General features: G+C 44.5%; 1 protein-coding gene across 1 annotated transcript in view; it reads right to left on the bottom strand.

The window, feature by feature from the left end:
- The window catches only part of ANTXR1 (ANTXR cell adhesion molecule 1), a 102,522-nt gene that overhangs the window by 50,683 nt on the left and 32,126 nt on the right, over positions 1-19,713 (bottom strand). Inside the window, exons 11-12 of the mRNA XM_051640633.1 lie at positions 12,778-12,847; positions 12,052-12,130 (exon numbers count right to left, since the gene is read on the bottom strand). Coding sequence (XP_051496593.1) covers positions 12,052-12,130; positions 12,778-12,847 — 149 coding nt within the window. The remainder of the gene's footprint in view (positions 1-12,051; positions 12,131-12,777; positions 12,848-19,713) is intronic.

The raw sequence follows: 19,713 nt of genomic DNA, 5'->3' as shown, positions 1-19,713 counted from the left end.
TGAAATTGGAGGAGGGATAAGGCTGTATGTGTCCACTGGTTGCCTGCCCCTTTGGCCCTTTATTGAAACAAAAATCTTGCCATTAAGAATACTCTACAATCAACTTGCAAAAATACAACACAGATTGAAGTGGCCTTTTAACTCTTTTGTTCTGAAGATATTTTTAAATTATTTTAAAAACAATGTCTTTCTTTCCTCCACTCGAGACAATCTGCAAAGATAAATTTACATCATTACCCAAACACATCTGCTTCTCTGCAAGGCAGCTGATGTGACCAGTTAGTCACAGGATTGGGACTAGATCTTTAAGGTCCCTCCCAACCCAAACCATTCCATGATTCTATCTCCTCTGACTCTGCCATGAACTAGACTTGAAGGAAACCCTAGCAAGTAAAACCAGGACAGAGCATATATACACAACAAATCCTACCATAATCATCCAAAGTGGCCTGGATTCTTATTTTGGTTTGTTTTATGTTTATTTCATCAGTTTCTGGTAGAATTTAGTTATCACTCTGTGAAATATCTATGTTTTTTTACAGCTAGAATTATGTTTAGATAAAAACTGGCCCTTATCCAAGCAGAACAACCAACAAGACAGGAAATATTCCTGCTAAAATAGTTTGCAAAAGTTCCACTGACATTTTGAAATCTTTCTCCCAGTCTTATAGTGGGTTAAAAAAGGGCTGAAGCATTTGAAATGTCTGCTTTCATTCCTTTTTTTTTTTTTTTTTTTTTTTTTAAATCAAGATTTGGAAGAGCAATACAAGTGCTCATGGAAACAGTGAACCATGGAAGAATTCAATGAGCTGTGTTTAACACTTACTGAATAAAGGCTGTCAACTCAGACCAGGAAAACAACTTTCATTTTAAAGATAAAGAGAATTTTAACACTAAACTAGTGAATGTTCCATTAAAAATATCGATGGAGACCAAGTGTGGCTGGCCCCTAAATACACACAATTACCTCAAATTCCCATAGGAATTAATCTTGACTACTTACACCAAGATAAAACTCTGGTGCTTGTTCCCACAGTGAGAGTAGCAGCCAAAAACTCTGAACACCTGAAGGACTGAGAAAAGCCAGACACCAAGTGCTGAGGGACCCACCAGGACACCAAGTGTAAAATACTGGCAACTTGCTTCTTGACAGCTGCTGAAGAGCTAGATGATGCCTGGAGTCATTCTTGCTATTATATCAAGATAATTATTATATCTGTAAATGACCTTTCAACAGGCTGCACATCTGACATGTTAAAACTCAACTGGGTAGACTTTGAAACAAATAAGCTGGTAGAGCAAGCAGGGCAGCTGGGCCTTGAAGCCTCCTTTTCCCTGCAAGAGTCCAATAAGGGCAAGAAAATGCTACAAGTACTGCTGGCAGTTGAAGCACAATGGAAAAGAACTTCTGGAAGATACTGAAAGATATAAAGATGTCAGGAAATCTGGAACAGGACACACGAGAGGTGTTTCTTCATCCATAGGGTGAATGGGTATCTTTAGATACATGCTGTCATTTGGAACCTAGTGGGGAATGGTTACGGGATGTGAGAAGAGAGGGGGAATCCTTTAGCCACAAGACTGAAACCTGGCTCAGCTCTTGGGCTGTAGGCAGTCCTGGAGAGAAGAAGAAAGGGATGGCCAAGGTTCATCGGCTGCTGCCTTCAATCTACCCACACTCAGACACGTGCTGTCCTGCAAAGGAATGTTCTCCAAGGCATGTACACAATCCCTGGGAAGATCCTAGCTAGCAAAAAGGTTAGGATAAACGAGGTGCCTGCACATTCCTTTAACAGTCAGGGAACAAGGATGACCACTCCAGATGCCACAGAGGAAATTACTCATCCTCCAGAGTTCTTCTGCTATTGCCTACTGAGATTGCTGCCTAAAACCAAGCTCCTCAAATTTTGCCCCAGGAAACACATACACAATCATGCAGAGAGACAGAGCAAAGCCAGAATCTGTGATTTTTAAGCCCTATCTCATCTTAGACATCCTTGATTCTTCTAACACAGAAAGAAGCATAAATCAATCAATTAGCATTTCCAAGGAACCATGGCTTCCTCCTGAGAGTTTTCCAAAATGCTATTATGGACCAGATAAGCTTTTGTTGTTGTGTTCGGTTTTGGTTTGATTTGTTGTTTTTTTCCCCCCAATCTTCCCATGTAAGGTTTTATTTCCTAGTTTCTCACTTTACTGCACTGGCATTTGCAGCATACATTAGCTATTCCAGAAAGGGAAGCTGGAATAACAACCCAAAGGCGCACGGACCCTCAGAAGCTTTGACTCCTGACATTCAGGACTGATGAATGAAGTACTAGGTGCATCTAATAAATGTGCTCATGTACTGTGGCTGACAAATTAATGCACTGCTGATTTATAGGGAGAGGGAGGTGGGTGGCATGCATGCTTGTTACCACAGCAGTAAATGGATTTAACTTTAAGCATGTGTTTAAATGTGCTGACTTCATGCTGTGCCTAAGAGGAATGGACTTCTTTAAAAGACATGCATCAAGCTCTTGGCTTTAGTAGGCCTCCAAGGTTGGGTTCAGTAGGAGGATTTAGTCCTGCAGATTTCACTGGAAAATAAGAAGGCTAAATACCAAATATCCTTTATTTGCAAATGCTAATAAAAAAAGTGCTGTGGGCTTCCTGTGTCCCAGAGCACTGATGTGCACTTGGAAAAGTTTCAGCTCTGTTGCAGGATTTCTAAGAAGACCACTCTGTTGAAAGGAATTAAAGATCCAGAAGATGGTGAGGAAAGTGTACAGGGCATGATAGAAATTAATTTTCAAAAGCCTACTAATGGTGGTGGGGAAGCAGACAAAATCAAATACTCATCAGGAGGAACATGGGTTTGTTTTGAGGAGGATATTCAGAATGCTATATATGAAGTAGTAGAAAGACCTAATGTTCTGAAGCTTCTACTTGAAAAATAAGAAGTACCCTTCTTTCTGATTTGTGTAATGGCACAGATTTCGTATAGAAAATCAGTAAAATTCACTGGTTGGTGTTCCAGAGGTTCCTGATTGAAATCAGAAAAGGAGTTGGACTTTATGATCCTGATGGGTCCTTCCAACACAGCATATTCTGTGATACTGTTTCATCTGGTTCTGCACTCACTGCTCCAGCAAAGTGATGAGCCCTATCAGCCAGCTGATCTCAGGACTCCAGGCAGGACCTCCCAGGTCCCTGTGCTATCCAGAAGAGCTTGTGGGAGCCTTTCCAGCTGTTAACTGCAGCAGAGGACTTAAGGCTGCCATGTAGCCCCGTGATGTCACCTCCAGGGCAGGCTGCCACCATCACTGCTTCAGGGCAAGGAGTGGGGAAACATCTGCACTGCTGCCACAGGTGGGACAGTAGCCTGAAGACAGCCACACAGCCATGTCTCACTGCACAGTGACTCTACAGTAATAACAAATAACACTCATCACTGCTCAACCTCAGGTGCTTTACAACAAGGAGAAATACGGTTCATGTCATTCCAGAGACAGGGAAGATGTGAATGGCTCCTGTATCCCAGTACATTAGGAAAAAAACAATCCTTTTTTTACATTTGCCAAGCAGGAGGAGCAATAGCATGCTGAAAACCTTCAGAGGTGCTAACAGGAAAAGAATGAAGTGTTTCTTAAAAAGCTTTATGAAAACCTAGAGTACAGTTTTAATAAGCCCCCTGGAGAGAAAGGAGAAACAAACTGGATGTGCCTTGATCAATAGGGAAGGGAAAGGCAAAGCATGATCCTTGTCAGAGAGACTGGGGCAGCTTTTATTGTGAAGAAAAGACTCCATTGCTGCCTGGCTCTCCTGGGGACTCTCCCATCACAGCAAAAGAAACTCAGCATTTACTTTATCACACACAGGATTTTAATTTTTTTTTTTATTATTCTAATGAACAGCCTGGTCTAATATCTAAAGGGAAATGAAAGCTCCCTGAATGCACTGTCCTGCAATGCTGGCTGGCTGCAAAGCTGCTTGAGTGGGAGCCAAACTCAGCAGGGATATGAGCAAAAGGCACCTGTTCTAGGTCATACACTAGAGGTGCTTTCACCTCCTTTCTTCCAAGGTTACTGTGCTGTGAAGTGAGGTGTCTCTCTGGCAATGATCTATTTCCCTCCTCTCCTTCCAGAGCTGAAAGAAGATGAGAGCCCACTTACAAAAGGCTTTTCCAGAATCCTATGAAACCTCACTTCACCACATGCTGTATAAAACCAGAGCAAGAGACAACCCTTGTCCTCAAGAGTTCACACTCTAAACAGTGCAGGCAAACACATGGTGGCAAGGAGGAGTAATCATTACTCTTTGTTACAAGGAAAGCTCTTTGGTCAGGGAAAACAATTCTCTAATCCCTATCACTGTGTTTATGCTTATAAAAACAAACTATTTTTTCTTCAAAAGAAATACTTAAAAAGTTTCCAGCTAAACTGTTAGCAAGACTTCTGCAAGGCAGATCCAGCAGAACGGATGGTAGAATTCAAGTTTGTCCAGTCCTGGGCTAGTGCCTCACCTGTCAGGCATTGCACCTGGGATCCTGCATTAACTGCAACAGGGTCTGGGGTGTAGTTTATGAAAAAACAGAACAGGACCAAACCCTGCAGGCTGAGGAGCTTTCCCTCTTCAATTGCACACACTCTCCATCAGTTCTGGGATTTCATAGTCTTCATACAACAGGCACCTCCCCACCCAGAGGTGTTGAAGCCCAGAGGCCTTTGCATCTTCTTAGGTTTTCTAGTTCCCTGAGACCCCATCTGCCTTGGTAACATGCCCCAAATTCTCTTACTGTTTCTCATACAAACCTCTGAATTTCACCACCAAGAGACCCCATGCTGAACCAAAGCAGTAATATAAAATATAAAAATAGTGGCAAGACTTCATGCCACTGAAGATCTGCCCAGGTCTCCACTAGTCGTGACAATTTACCTGTCAATTGTCAAACTTCAGGTGTCACAATTTGAACAGCCTCCCTGCAGGAAGCAGCAGAGATCAGAGGGAGCAGGGTCTCTTAGCTGCAACCTACTGCAAGCTACAGGTGAGCATCTGAACACTCAGTCCCTGCAGCTACAGGCAGAGGTCACAGCATCTTCCCAGGCCTCCGATTCTGTCCCAGAGGGGAGTGTGAGAGTTTGGGGCTGTGACCATCACAGGCCTGAAATCAGCCAGCAGAAAGGCAGAGGCCTCTTGTGTGCTCTTTTCAGTTTCAAGATGCACAAACACTCATACTGAAATAGAGACAGGGCATCTTTGGTTGCAAATGTTTCTGGTTTGGTCTGAGGAGCTCCTGTTCCAAAACAGCCATCTCTTGTCCCTCAGCACTTGCAGCTAAACAACAAAACCTTTGAGGTGAAACCTAAGCAGATATTTTGGTTTCCATCTGTGCCTGAGGACAGTCCTTACAAAATATGTTCAATCCATTTCAGGAAGCAAATAGTAACTGGAATAATAGCAGGCAAAATGCTGTGGAATTAAGACTTTTTCATAACAGCAACCATTTATGGTGTGGTTCGGGTTTACTTCTTTGCCAGGCAGGAAAGGAAGGCAAACAGCACAGCATAGCACAGCTCTGGGATTTCTTGCCTCTCTGGATGTCTATGAGAATTGTAGCATTTAAGTAGCCCTTAAAAAATTCTTAGGAGCATTTTCCTTGAGCTAACATTCATGTACCCCCCCAAGCTGAACAGCAGAAGTTCCTCACAGGCCATTACAGGCAGCTTGCCACCAGGCTGACAAGGTTAGGAGCATGCCAGCATGACCTGAACCCACACAACAAGATGTGTTTGGGATAAGTTTCCTTCGGAAACTCAGCTTAAATTGAAATCACATTTTCAATGGAAAAACGTTTCAATAAAATGAAACATTTTGTTTCAAATGCACTGTTTCAAAGTGCTCTGTTTCAACTTCAATGTTAAAAGGGATTTCACCCCAGAGGTGTCCAGAGATTTTAAAATATTTTGTAGTTAACTTCAGCCCTGTCACAGGAAAAAAAGTCTGCATGTCCACAAACTGTTCTGATGTTTCCAAATCAAAACTTCTCAAAACTCCCACTCTGTGATTCTGCTCCCACTCCCAATTTATTGGTCTCTTTTTGTGAATCCCTGCTTTCCAAACCAGTTGCAATATGCCTACCACAGTTAAAGGTATTATAAAACAGCCCATGCAGCAATATTAGAGTGAAATAGTCTCTGCACATTTAACTCTTAGGGTGACTTGTGTTAGCAAAAAACTTTACTGCCATTATATTGGCAGCACAAAGCATTTAAGAGCAATTTATTTTAGAAATAATCCTGGAATCCTATGCCCTGGAGTTCCCACAGAGCAATTCCTCAACTAATAATACACAGGTCAAGGGCCTAGGAAAGTGCTCATTAATTTTACTCTGCAGTTTCATAAAGCCTCTATTGATACAATAGTGAGTGCACTTTAATTGCCTGCAGACTTAGGAACCCTGATAACTAGCAAAGCCTTAACTGTGCAGCCCAGAAGAACAGCAAAATTGAAAAAACCCTCCTTCGCCAACAATTACATTCTCTTTGAGTAAAAACAACCTTCAGTGAAAGCAAAATGAGTTTTTACTACATGTCTGCAGTGCTTTCCAACCTTTTCTTTCCCTGTATTTAAAGATCAAATCCATCCATTATTATTTAAGGAAAATTCCTTCAGTTTTTCAGACAGGAAGAAAACAGGGATACCTGGATGCAGTAAAGCTGTGCCAGTACCCACCTCCTTTGCAAATGCAAAACCTGTCAGGGTTAAGAGTTTGAGTTCTCCTTTGTAGCTCGCTTCAATGGCTCCTGCACCCTTGCAAAGGTGAGACCAGAGGGACCATTTCTTTCCAGAATGACCTGTTCCCCACCTGTCACCTCACCCATCATCCCAAGCTATTTGTTAATGGCTGCCACCAAGGTAACTGCTTCATTATGAGATAATCAATGCTCCCACCTGACTATACAAGACTTTCTCTTACCTCAAGTTGCTCTCAGGTGCAGTACACCACTGCATCCATTCACTTCCACAAACACAGTTTCAAGAAGTTCCTCTTCCACAGCCAAGGACTGGTTTGGCCCAACTGCTCACCAGCAGCTCTCTGCTTTCCAAAATCTGAAATCCTATCCAAGACTGTGGAACAGCTAACTGCCCAGCAGTGTGTTCAACCACCTTGAGATCTTCCCATATCCAAGAGTGGTTTTGGAGCACCAGCATCTCAGGTGAGGAGGGGTCCCATCACTTGGCACTGGATAGGGTCCCAGCTTACAAGGGCAGGCCCAGTTTGGACACTCCACGTGCCTCCCACATGCAGTTGCTTCCTCAGGTGCCCTGACCCAACATGTCCCTTTTCAGCTGAAAGCTGCTGCTTTGGACAAGCATAACTCCTGAAGGAACAAGGTGTGGCCTGGGAAGACATCTATTGTGAACAAGATACACATGGCAAATCAGAAGAAGTTTCAATCACTGCCAGGCTAAGGCCTTGCCTTACAGAAATGTTCACCCAGTGGAGAGGGCACCTCCCACGTGTGGGCACCTGCATTGTCTTCTAGCAATGAAGGATCAGGTGTTTCTCACTGGGTGACAGCTGGAGTTACAGGAGTACCACTTAGTGATGCTCCTTGCTCTTCACTGGAGAGCTGCCCAGGAAGACCTGTATTACTGTCACTGCAGCCCCTTCCAGTTCTGAGTCTGAGAGTTACTAGTGCAAGAGGTCATTAGTGGTTTTTCCTCTTCTGGGAGCATTTTAGAAAATGAACAAAGACTCATTTTAATTCCCATCCTGGCTTCTCTCCAAGATGCTCTCTTTTTGCACTGAGGAACTTGGCAGCAGCCCTCCAGCCAGCAGAGCAGGACTTCCTGCCCCTGAATGCTGCCTCCTCAATTATTTCCTTTATTGCACATTCCCTTTCCTGACCATGCCTGGTGTGCAGCCTGCTCTGTGCTCAGCTGCATCCATACACACTCATAAAGCAGCATTTAATAATTTCTCCCTCCTTCAGATCTTCATACTCCTGACATGCAAACAGGAATAAATCCCTTAAGAGCTTCCCAACTCCATCAGCCATTACTTGCTGAGCCTTTTTCCAACAGTGGGAAAATCCCTGCAGCATTCACTCCCCAGGCATTAAGCCATGCAAGTGAAAGCAACACACAGTGTCTGTACCACCAAGGCCTGATGGGGGTCAACTTTACAGATGAAAATGGTGCTGTGCTGAGACAAATAGCTCGGGAAGAACTTCTGGAAGTCTTAGCACTAGTGGAAGCTGAAGATACTCAGTTCCCTTCGCATTTGTGGTCCTGTGCCTAATACTATTGCTGTCACAAGATGGGCTTGTGTTTAGCACAGAGTTCTTGATGCCTTCAACTATCAAAGTGACTTTGTCCAGCAGACCACAGAGGAACAAGCCCAGCTTCCCTCTGGGCCAGTGTGATGCCCCAGCCCTAAGGACATTTCTGTAGAAGCAATGTCCTGTCCCTACATGTGTCCAGCCTCTGCAGGCTTCAGCATTCAGCACCTCTGCCCACAGTAGAGGTCACCTGGATGTTCCTGCAGGGCCTTGCTCTCTTTTGCTCAGGTAGAGCAGAAACAACACAGCTTCACTGCCCTCTCTATGGAAGGGGGCATTCCTTCCCCCACAGGAAACTTCCAAACGAAAGACAAACATTACTTAAAAGGGACAGATATTGAAAAACCAACTTCAGAAAAATAAATTAGTAACTCTCCAATACAAGCAAGCCAAGAGACAAATCCATCAAATACTTCCAGCCAGCTGAGCTTTGTCATACTGGAGATGCTGGCATCTTATCCCCCAGTTAAGCATATAAACAGCACACTGTCTCCAAACCTTAAGAACACTCATTCCAGCCATTCCCCTGTTCTGGTGGAGTAGCTGCCAGTGGTCACACGGCCCAGGCCAAACAACACCCTAAATTACACTCAGGACAGCTCTTACTTTAACTGGGTAATACGTAAGTTAGTGGGGAGCAGGATTAAACTTCTGTCTGCAGCCCCTGATTTACACAGTGTTACCCTCCTGCTTCTGAAATAAACCCAGCCACTGTTCACAGCTCTACCATCAGCCAGCCAGTAAACCCCCGTTTGGGGTGTGCAGTCAGCAAAGGCTTTGAATGAAGAATAGTATTGGCCATCCACAGAAAGGGCACAAGCAGGCTTGGTATTCCCATGCAGCACTGTTCTGCCCTAAGCTAGAGGGTTTCATCTGCACTCCATCATTTAACAAAACAAATACTTTGCCCAACCACAACAGCTCCTGTGTCTGGCTCATTTTTGACAGATAAAACTAAATCACTGCATTCCTCTAGCAAGCAAAATCCCTTCTTTGTCCATAATGCTCCATTATTAACACAGGCACTTCTGCCTGCAGAGCCTGGCTCTCCAGAGCTGCTGCAGGCACCCTGGCAGGGTGGGCAGGACACAGCTCTCCCAATTTCTTCCCCCCTGAAGTACGTGCCTCTTCTTGCTGAGCACCTCATCTGCTGCACCCCCCGAGCAGATGTGGGGGTGACTGGGGGGCAAGGCTTGCTTTAGCCTCTCAAAGTAAGGTGGAATCCCCTGGTGTCTCCCCAGCATTCCTGCATTTCCCACCCCTGACAGACAGAGCCTCTGACCAACTTGAGGGCACCTAGCATTGTCCAGCCAGGTTTCCCATTAGATTTTAGAGCCACCAAAACCAGGAGAAAAGCTAAGAGAGTAATAAACCACAACAAAACCACTGTCCCTGAGGAACCAACGTGAGGGTGGGAGAGGGAGTTACATTCACCAAATTCTCTTCTGTTCATTTGGTGCTGTCTTCTGTCTTTTGTTCTTCTTTCAGGTAAAGCCTGCACTCTGAAAACCCAGCCAGCCCATGCAATGCCACAGTCAACGCTTTTTACCATCTGCAGAGAATGACAGCTCCGTCTTTAAAGGCCACCCCTGCATGAGATGGGGAGTCAAGCTTTGTCCTGACTGATCCTTCATGCAGCCAGACCTTGCACTTGGAGTTTCAGCTGTTGGCTAATGTGCCTGGGCAAACTTCAGACTGATACTCATCACAAGGCATTTAAAAAGGACTCCCATGTGTGACCAGCTCTTGCCTCTAAAAACTCATCTTGAAAGTCCCAAGGAAGAAAAACAAAAGAAAATCCCCAAAGCCTGGACTGTTTCATCCCTCAGGCTTGAAAATAACCGGGTCAACTAAGAATTCAGATTCTCTTTTACATGGAGCCCTGAGATCACCTTTATGTGACTGCAACTCTTCCCAAAATGCACCTCAAACTAGAAATGCTGAAAGATTTCTGCAATAAAAGAATCACTTCCCAAAGTGAGTGTGGGGCTGCCATGTTAAGGCCCTGCCAATTGCCACTTGGGAAGCTTTTTGAAGATGGCATTCTAGACTCCTTTCCAAAACTGATTGCTTTTAAAACATGGCACAGAAAGAAAATGCAAAGCACTCATTGCTAGTTTGCACACAGGGAAGAAAACCTTTGTTTTTTCCCTGCTTGCTACCATCACTTCATTCCACAGTTTCCTGACTGTCCCACTCCAGCTGCAGATCTTCAAATAGACCTGTCAGGTCTGAAGTCAATTAGACAAGTCACGTAGTGCATATTTTGTAAGTGTATTTCCAGAACTGGAGCCCTTGTAGCCTTAATTCAAGAGAGAACTGTAGTCTTGGTAAACAGTTTCATCTTTAAAATGAACTTGAAAAGGTAAACATTCCTACAAAGAGCCTGTTATCCCAGGAGAAACTTCCTCGATCAGTGAAGCCTGTGACAGAATTTCCAGAGCAGCCACTGACTGTCACTGCCCTTGGGTTTGGATGTGGGATCTGGATTTGAATTCTGGCTGCCTAGCTGTGCTGCAAATCCAGTTGTGCAGTCTGGAGGCATCAGAGTAGCAGGCACTGCCATGAAGAGCTGGCATTTTCAATAGCTTCCTTACAGCTATTCAAACAACAGAAAAGGCACAGAGATTTCTTCTCCTACAACCTAGAAATATTAATTCTATCCCCAGAAGAAAGCATATCAGGAAGGAATAATTGCCTAAAAATTCTTTCCCAGTTCTTGCCTCATATGAACAAAACATAGGAAAATACCCCTGTAATTTGCTAACAACATGCAAATACATTTTTGTCAGTGAGCAAAGAGAACTTGAACCAAAATAATTAACTAATACATTCCCTTATTTTAAGGAATAAGGGAAGCATTTGTAAGTTTTGGAATATGACCCCTCATGTAAGCTCTGAAAACTGTTTTTCTGTACAATCTTGTCCTTGTTGAACAAGTATCAAGATCAAGTGGCACAAAAGACTTTTCTCATCTTTATGGACCACAGAAGGCAGCTGGTAATGGGATGTTACACAATTTGGCCTTTCACTTCTTTTGTACAGAAACATGATGTGCCTTTACTGGGCAGAGAAAAGCAGGCTGTGGACAGATTCTCAGGTCTCTCTGGGAAGACTGCTCTGGCTTGCCTAAAAATAGATTAAGTCAGCACACAGGGAAAGTAAAGCAGCACCTCAACCATTCCTGTACAGAAGACAGGTCTTCCCACAGTGAATGAAGCTGAATACACTGAAACATGAAGGACTGCTCTGAACTCAGACTGAATTCCTCCATTACCTCCTTTAGCACAAGTAATTTCATTATCTATCCCCAACAGCCATGACTTCTCAGAAGCAGCATCTTCAGCAATACCATGAACTGTAAATCATCATCCTTCACCTGATTCCAGCAAAGACTGAGTGCAGCAATGCACTACAGGCAGCAAAGGACACCAGCTATAAGCCAGTTACTTCAGTGGAGAAACCCTCACTTTTTTTTTCTGCAACAACAGAGGTTTCCAGACAAAGGGGGTGGTCACAACTGCCATTTGCCTTTCCCAACGAGCAGCATAGTTGCTGGTGAGGAAACAGACCACACTCACCACCTCACCTTTAAATGAGGGACACAAGTCCCTTGCACACCAGGTTTACTCAACTTCGAAGCCCTAATTCTAGTGTAACAAACATCTGCTGTGAAGTACCACCTCCCTGCTGAATCACTTGAATCACAGGAATCAACACTTACACAGTGTGTGCTGGAGATGATGACAGAGCTGGAGATGAAGCTCAGACCATCGTTCATACTGACTTGAAGAGCTGCTTCCCTGAAAAAAAACCACCACAAGAAACAAGTCAGGCCAGCTAGCTCACAATCCTCTATTAGATAATAACCTCTGGAACCTGGGCTCCTGATGCACAGAAAAGCCTATTGTAAAGGTTAATTTGTACTGCTGGTGCTCTTCCCTTTGTGCTTTGATGCACAGCTGCCCAGTAAACCAAAAAGCACAAGAGACAATGTCAGAATTATCACAGAATCATGGGATAGTTTGGGTTGGAAGGGACCTTAAAGATCATCCAGATCCAATGCCCCTGCATGGGCAGGGACACCTCCCACCAGTCCAGGCTGCTCCAAACCCCATCCAACCTGCCCTTCAACACTGCCAGGGATGGGGCAGCCACAGCTTCCCTGGGCAACCTGGGCCAGGCTCTCACCACCCTCACAGCAAAGAATTCCCTCCTCATCTCCAACCTCCATCTCCCTCTCCCAGTTTTCATCCATCCCCCTGGTCCCATCTCTCCTGCCCTTGTCCCAAGTCCCTCCCCAGCTTTCCTGGAGCCCCTTAAGGCAGCAGAAGGTGCTCTAAGGTCTCCCTGGAGCCTTAGATGCATGTAAGACCAGACTAGAGTGAGATGACACAGACCCATGTTCCCACAGGCAAAGTAAATATTTGAGTATGTAGAAAAAACATACATGCCAACTTCTTGTAGGACAGGTGCTGGGCAGAGTAAGTAGGTGTCTTCCACTACAAAAGGCTTCTCATCTGCAAAAAAGAAATACTGGGATTTATTACCTGATCAGTAATAGAGGCCTTAAACACCAAGCTTAAATAATGTTTTTCCTCATTCTTGAGACATGAACAAGATAAGAAACTGCATGAGGGACAACAATCTACTGCCTAGCAGTTGTTCTTGAGGTAACTACAGGGATGCTTTTAGTCCACAGAGTTACAAGCTAACTATGAAGTAAGAGCAGGCAGCCTGCACCTCGGGGAAAAAAAAATAATAATAAAAAAATCAACACCCTGCATTTACCACCCCTGAGAAAGATAAAAGATAGGGAAAGGTGGCAGCTGACCTCCCTTCCTCATTTCTCTGCTGCTCTGTGCTGTTGCTCTACCATGCAACACATCTGAGCCACAACAAAACTGAAGAGAGAAAGCTTTTGGAATGGTGAGAGTGAATGATCAGAGCCAGTCTGTACAGGAGACTAGATGGAGTTGCAACAGATTACATGTAATTGGAAATAGCTGGGTTAAGAAAATTGTATATTACAGAAAATTTTGCACTTCAAGGCAGATTCATTTTAACCTAAATTAAACCTTCCAACCTAAATTATGCTACGGTGTTAAAAAGTGGAGTGAGAAAAAAGATCAACAGGTAATTGCCTGGGAAACAGGAACATCAGTTAATGCTCTTCTTTTGTAGACTTAAATCAGAACTTTGTAACTTGTCTCTGGTGACCAGAGAGATGGGGATCCCAAGGAACTTCCCAGCCCATTTGCCAGCTGCCTAGAGATGGGATAGGTTGGCAAGAGAACCAGGCAGAAAGGCTGTGTGGGTTTTGTTTTTTGGACTGGAAACCACACATTCCTGCAGAAGGGGCTGATTCTGCTGAATCAGCACTTTCCAGAAGCACGTCACTGCACCAGAAAGCTGTCTACCAGCTGCACTAACAGCCATCTCTAGGGCCTTCTAGAGATGTGCTTATGGACCTGAAATGAGCTGTTACCAAGTTATTACCAACTTCCTAAAATTTCCCAGTGCGAATTTTCATTTTGTTTGAAGCCCCTCTTCTCCTGACAGATTTCTTTCCCTTAGCTTCCCAAACCTGTAGCTTTCAAACCTCATCTTCAATCCAAACCTTGCATTTTATCTCTATATACTTAAGGTTGGAAGAGACCTTCACCCTATAGGGACATACTGCACCAGGAGCACAATTCAGCACCACCTTGCTTTGATGTTTGAAACAGCAAACCTGGGGTCTCCAACCATCTACTTAAGTACCTGCCCAGGGGACACAACACGTAGCAACATGGAAGGAATGTTACAGCATCCAGTGCATCACTGAAAGCAAAAAGGAATAAAAATTTAGGCTGCCTGGGGAGGTCACTGAGTCACCATCCCTGGATGTGTTTAAGGGTCGTCTGGACATGGCATTGGTGGAGATGGTTGAGGGGAGAACTTTGTAGAGTAGGGATGATGGTTGGACTCGGTGATCCCAAGAGTCTTTTCCAACCTGGATAGTTCTTTGATTCTATTAAAAGGAGCAAAGATAAAAGTTGAACCAAGTCATTCAGCAATCTGATGAAGAGCTGAGCTATTCTGCCTGTCTGGTCTTTGGTTTTTGAGGAAACTTGTGCAAGTTACAATTCCATTTAAGGTGCCAATGGAAAGCGAAAAAGCCAAGAGCAGCCACAAGCCAAAGAGAATGTGGCAACTGCCTCCAAAGCAACTTCTGCATCAGCTGTGAGCCTTGTTCTTTCTTCACTTGGTGCTGAGATAAACTTGTTCAGGTGGAAGGTGTCTAATCATGATTAGGGCAAGAGCAGTAGAGCACAACTGATCCTGGCTCCATTCTCAGTCATCAGCTCCACAGGGTTCACTCAGAAGCACATTTTACTGCTGTGGATGAGGCATAAGAGATACAGACTGCAAGTTTGTCCCCTCATATAGAAGCACCAAGTCAAGCATTCTTTCCCCAGCACTCCTAAAGGAGAGCTTTCCACTGAACACAAAGCTTTAGGAAGCAGTAATATTGCTTTAGTAATTCTGATCACACAGTATAATCCCTATTTCCTACTGGTTTATTTCTCTGCTTTGGCAGCAATATAAAAGATTATTTCCTCAGGCAGATTAGGAAATGTTTATTTTTGTACACCCCATTAAAAAAACTTAAATGGTAATTAGAAGTTGTAGCCTTTACTGTTGTTTTCCTCACGTTTCCAGCTTCCAGCAAATCCCATGCCTATATCCACACACTTGAAATTTTGGGTTACCACAGCAGTTATTTTGTTAAGGTCTGTCTGACATAGGCAAACAGCTGAAAGTGAAACATTTCACAGAATCACAGAATATTAGGGGTTGGAAGGGACCTCTGAAGATCATCGAGTCCAACCCCCCTGCCAGAGCAGGACCAAAAAACCACACACAACTAGGTCTGATCACTCAGAAAGGCATCCAGACAGGTCTTGAAAGTCTCCAGAGAAGGAGATTCCACAACCTCTCTGGGCAGCCTGTCCCAGGGCTCTGTCACCCTCAAGGTCAAGAAGTTTTCTCATGTTGAGGTGGAACTTCCTGTGCTGAGCTTAAATCCATTGCCCCTAATCCTGTCCCAGGGCACAAGTGACAAGAGCTTGTCCCTGTCTTCTTGCTGCCCTCATGTATTTATAGACATTAATTGGATCCCCCCTCAGTGTTCTTCTCTCTAGACTGAACAGCCCCAGGTCTCTCAGCCTTTCCTCATCAGACAGACGTTCCAGTCCCTTCACCATCCTTGTAGCTTCTGTTGGACTCTTTCCAGGAAATCCCTGTCCCTCTGGAACTGGGGAGCCCAGAACTGGATGCAATACTCCAAGTGAGGTCTCACCAGGGCCAAGCAGAGGGAGAGGAGAACCTCCCTCAATCTGCTGTAGACACTCCTATTAATGCACCCCAAGATACCATTGGCCTTCTTGGCCACAAGGGCACACTGTTGTCCACCAGGACTGCAAGGTCCTTCTCCATGGAGCTGCTCTCTAGCAGATCACCTCTGAGCCAGTACTGGTGCATTTTGTTGTTCCTTCCCAGGTGTATGGTTTTCACAGACAGACTTCACTTCTGCATCATGGCTCACCTACTGGGAGCAGTTTTCAAGCTTCTGGGAACCCTTTGAATCCCTGTTCCTGCCTGTTGGCCTGGAAAGTACCACATTCATGCTGCTCTCCCGCAGTCTCACTGCAAGAACACATATGAACATTTCCACCTTGCTCAACGTTAGAAGCAATGTTTTCAGCACAGGGTGTTGGTTTGCTAGGCCCATGCCATCTAGAAGGTAAGTTCCTCAGGAAAAGAGAGGCAGGCAGCCAACAGGCATTGAAAGCACACATTGAAAGCAGGGACACAAGGCACAGCCCTCCCTGCCTGTGGCACAGAGCAGAGGCACTGGCTGTGCGATCAATTGGCATCATGCATGGATGCACAGTTTGGCAATGGAGTTACCAGTTCAGCCCAGTAGCACTTCCCACTGTGCACAAGGCAGATGAGTCTGGCCCTACAGTTCTATTCTCATCCTGATTTCTGAAGATATCATTAACTGTCATAAATCTATGGCATTGTCTCAGCACACACATGACAAGAGAATGAAGACCAATGTTTTTTCTCCTTTGCTAACACTGGCAGCAAAGGCCCAAGAATCCTCCATTCCAGCATCCACCAAAACAAAAGCTGGCTTAATTTTAAAAGGCCTTTTACTTAGATCTCATTAGCTTTGTTTCTCTTTCTCTCCTATCCCACCTCCAACTTGCATTAAACTCTATACCTCTCTAGAAAGTTTATCAGGGTCCCATGAGGGAACTCATGGCTGGCCAGGCTGGCTACAGGGAGAGATTATTTTGTTTGGAGAATGTTTGTGTTTCACCACAAAAATGAGTGACTATTTTCCTTTGCTCTAAACAAAAGAAGATCCATTTGGTTTGCATAACTCTGACCATCTGACTCCTTCCTGGAAAACTTACATAGAGAAACCAAACAAAACAACACTTCTCATCTGCTATTGCATCTGTATCTGCAGGACGCATTCGCAAGAACGCCGCATTTCTCGTCTGCTACAGAAGAAACTTGCTGTGTTCCTGTGCAGTAAAGAGACAGGCCTGAATGCTCCCGAACTCTAGCTCTTGTGCCAAAATCTAAATTCTGTGGTTTGGACTCCTCTCAGTTGACAACATGAGTGGAAGAGCTGTGGCAGGCAGGGGCTGGAGCTGACTTTGCTGCCCAGGCAGTCATTTCTGTCCTGGGTTCGGCTGCACGGCTGTGAAGAAATCCCCTTGTCTTCTTCCACAGATTGACAGAAAGGATGCCCAGGCCTTGTTGCATCTCAGACACCACTTATGGGCAGAGTTTGGAATGAAATATTAAATTAAATATTTCTTCAGGAAATATTGCAATGCCTCACTTTTGAGAAAGTCTGCCCACAACTTGTTCCTTAGCTACGAGCCTCTAATCACTTCATCAAGTATAAGAAGGTTCTCACTGCATAAAACCCCCCCAGAGGACACTGCACTCAAGGACAACTAGAACTAGTCAGTGCTGGGGCATAAACTACTTGGAGCAGGGTGTAGAAATAGAGAAGGGTCAAACATTTCACATACACATACATCTGTTTTCTGTGGATGCCCTTCCAACAAGGTACTACTGCTCAAATTCCTGCAATTTGCTACCCAACATTCTTACACCTTTTAACAACTATCTGTAGCCTGTAGAATTTACTGTTCCCAGCATAGTGAACAGTTTCTTTTGCCATTAGAAGGGTGTAACCTTTTGGCCAGCCAGGACTTGTAGTACTTCCCAACCATAATAATAATAGCCTCAATATATGCATGATGTTTTAACACAGAAGAGCAACCCCCAATATGAGAGGTACAAAACTCCAAGGTGACCAAGACAGATCACAGCACTTTCTTTTAGCCATATAACCCAGCTAAAATCAGCAGCCTTTTCTTCGGCTAATGGTTCAGCCAAGAACTGACTGGCATACTGAAAACTGACTGCAAAGATCCCTGAGAGCAGGGTTTAAGAAAGCACTGCCACTGCAGTATCACAAGTGCTGATGGTGGGACCCACAATATCAGCAAGATTTCAGTCCAGAAAAGGCTGCAAAAGCTGTTTGCCCAACTTCCCATATATCACAGGCTAACAATTTCCTTCTGCTATCCCTGTATTTCTCATTTGCATTCAATTAAAGCACATCTCAGAAAATGCTTGGACCTGGTCTTCTGTTACTACAGGAGAGAAGCCTCTGGTCTATTAGTTTAGTGCAGTGAGATTGGGGGTGGACTCTGGCTGCTCTCACATAAGACTCCCCCAGGAACATCTGTGCTAAGGAGGCTGTTCTCTGTACCTCAACCCTGTGCACTTCCAGTGTCCCTTTGTCACCTCAGATGAGGCAAAATAGCTCCATAATTCTCTGCACGGCTACCAGAGCACAGCCTCTCTTTATCCAGGATGACTCCTCCTCTTATGCCACTCCTTGTGACAACTCTGCAAGCAAAGTTTTTATTTCAAACTCATTTTGTGGGGAGATAGGAATGTAGAAAGACACTGGAACACTCTCTGAGCTAGAGAAACTGCCAACAAGAAAGACCCATAAATAAAAAATGTTTAGTTAATGCTGTAATGAAAACCACACTGAGATCATGCTATAATTGCTCTGCTTTGTGTAGGGACACATGAGCTTCAAGGGCCAAAAGCCATTCAGAACAGAGTTAGGGGAAAGACAGATAAGCACAGAACAATGATTTCACTTTTATTAACAATCTCTAGATGGAGAGAAGGAATCTGGAAGGGATCACTTCTTCTCTGATGGTTTCATCTGCTGTGCACACAGTTGTGTTCAACAAGCACACACAGCTTCAAGACTACTAACAGAACTTGGCAAAGCACCAAGCTGACACTTTGCTCGTGCTCACAACTGGCAGCTGTCACAACTGTTCATGTCACAGCGACACATCCTCTTGGTCCCCCAGCAGCACAGAGGATAAAGAAGGGAGCATGGCAAAGCTCTCCACATTGCACAGAGATTCTCCTCCTCACTCAGCCCAGGCTTCCTGACTGCTCTGTGCTTGTTCCTCCACACTTGGACAGCCTGGACAGCTGCAGAGAAGTCTGCTGGTTTAAAAAGTTCCCATGCTGCAACTTATTGGAGGCTAGGAGAGCATTTGAGGGAAATGTGACCGTTTCTCTTGTTCTCATATTCTTTTTCAAGCAATGACATGGGCCACTCTTCAAAACAGGATGCCAAGCACACCTTGGCATATGATTTCAGCCAGGAAAAATTAGAGGCATAGGTCAGACTCCCAAAAACACTTGATGGAGTTAGAACACAGTGATGGACACTCCCCAGTACCACAGCAGAAAGAAGGAAAAGTTACTCTAAGGAGAAAAAAGGAAAAGATTCAGTGGAGGGTTAAAGTTACATGATCAAGTGGGAAAACTGGGGATTAGAGAGCAGGACTGCAAAGCAAAACAGTCCTGTCCTAAGAGTGACCAGTCTGTGAGAAAGTAAAGATAGCCCAAAAGAAGTACCGGGCTGCTAGGAAAAGAAAGGTGAGGAAAATGGAATAACTTGCTTGGCTTTAAAAACAGAAAATAATTTTTAGAAGGCATTTATTGAGTCATTTTGGGATCCAGTCTTCTATACCATTCACTCTCTGATGCCTGACACAGTCCTGCTTTCATTGTCTCTGCCTCATTCTCCCTCACTTCTGGTGCTCTGTGCTGAAAAAAATCAGGCTAGTTTGTGCAAAGGATCAGTTCTGGCCAAGCATTTAGAGCATTCATCAATATGCAAAAGATGGAGCCCCACCTTCACTGTGGTGGTTGCCATTTCCTCACCAGTCTGTCATCTCTCTGCTCAGTTTAAATTGCCTAGGAC

The sequence above is a fragment of the Apus apus genome, chromosome 26 (genome assembly GCF_020740795.1).
Source record: "Apus apus isolate bApuApu2 chromosome 26, bApuApu2.pri.cur, whole genome shotgun sequence".
In the NCBI taxonomy this organism is placed as follows: domain Eukaryota; kingdom Metazoa; phylum Chordata; class Aves; order Apodiformes; family Apodidae; genus Apus; species Apus apus.
Note: the sequence above shows the minus strand (reverse complement) of the source record. Positions and strands in the feature narration are given on the sequence as shown.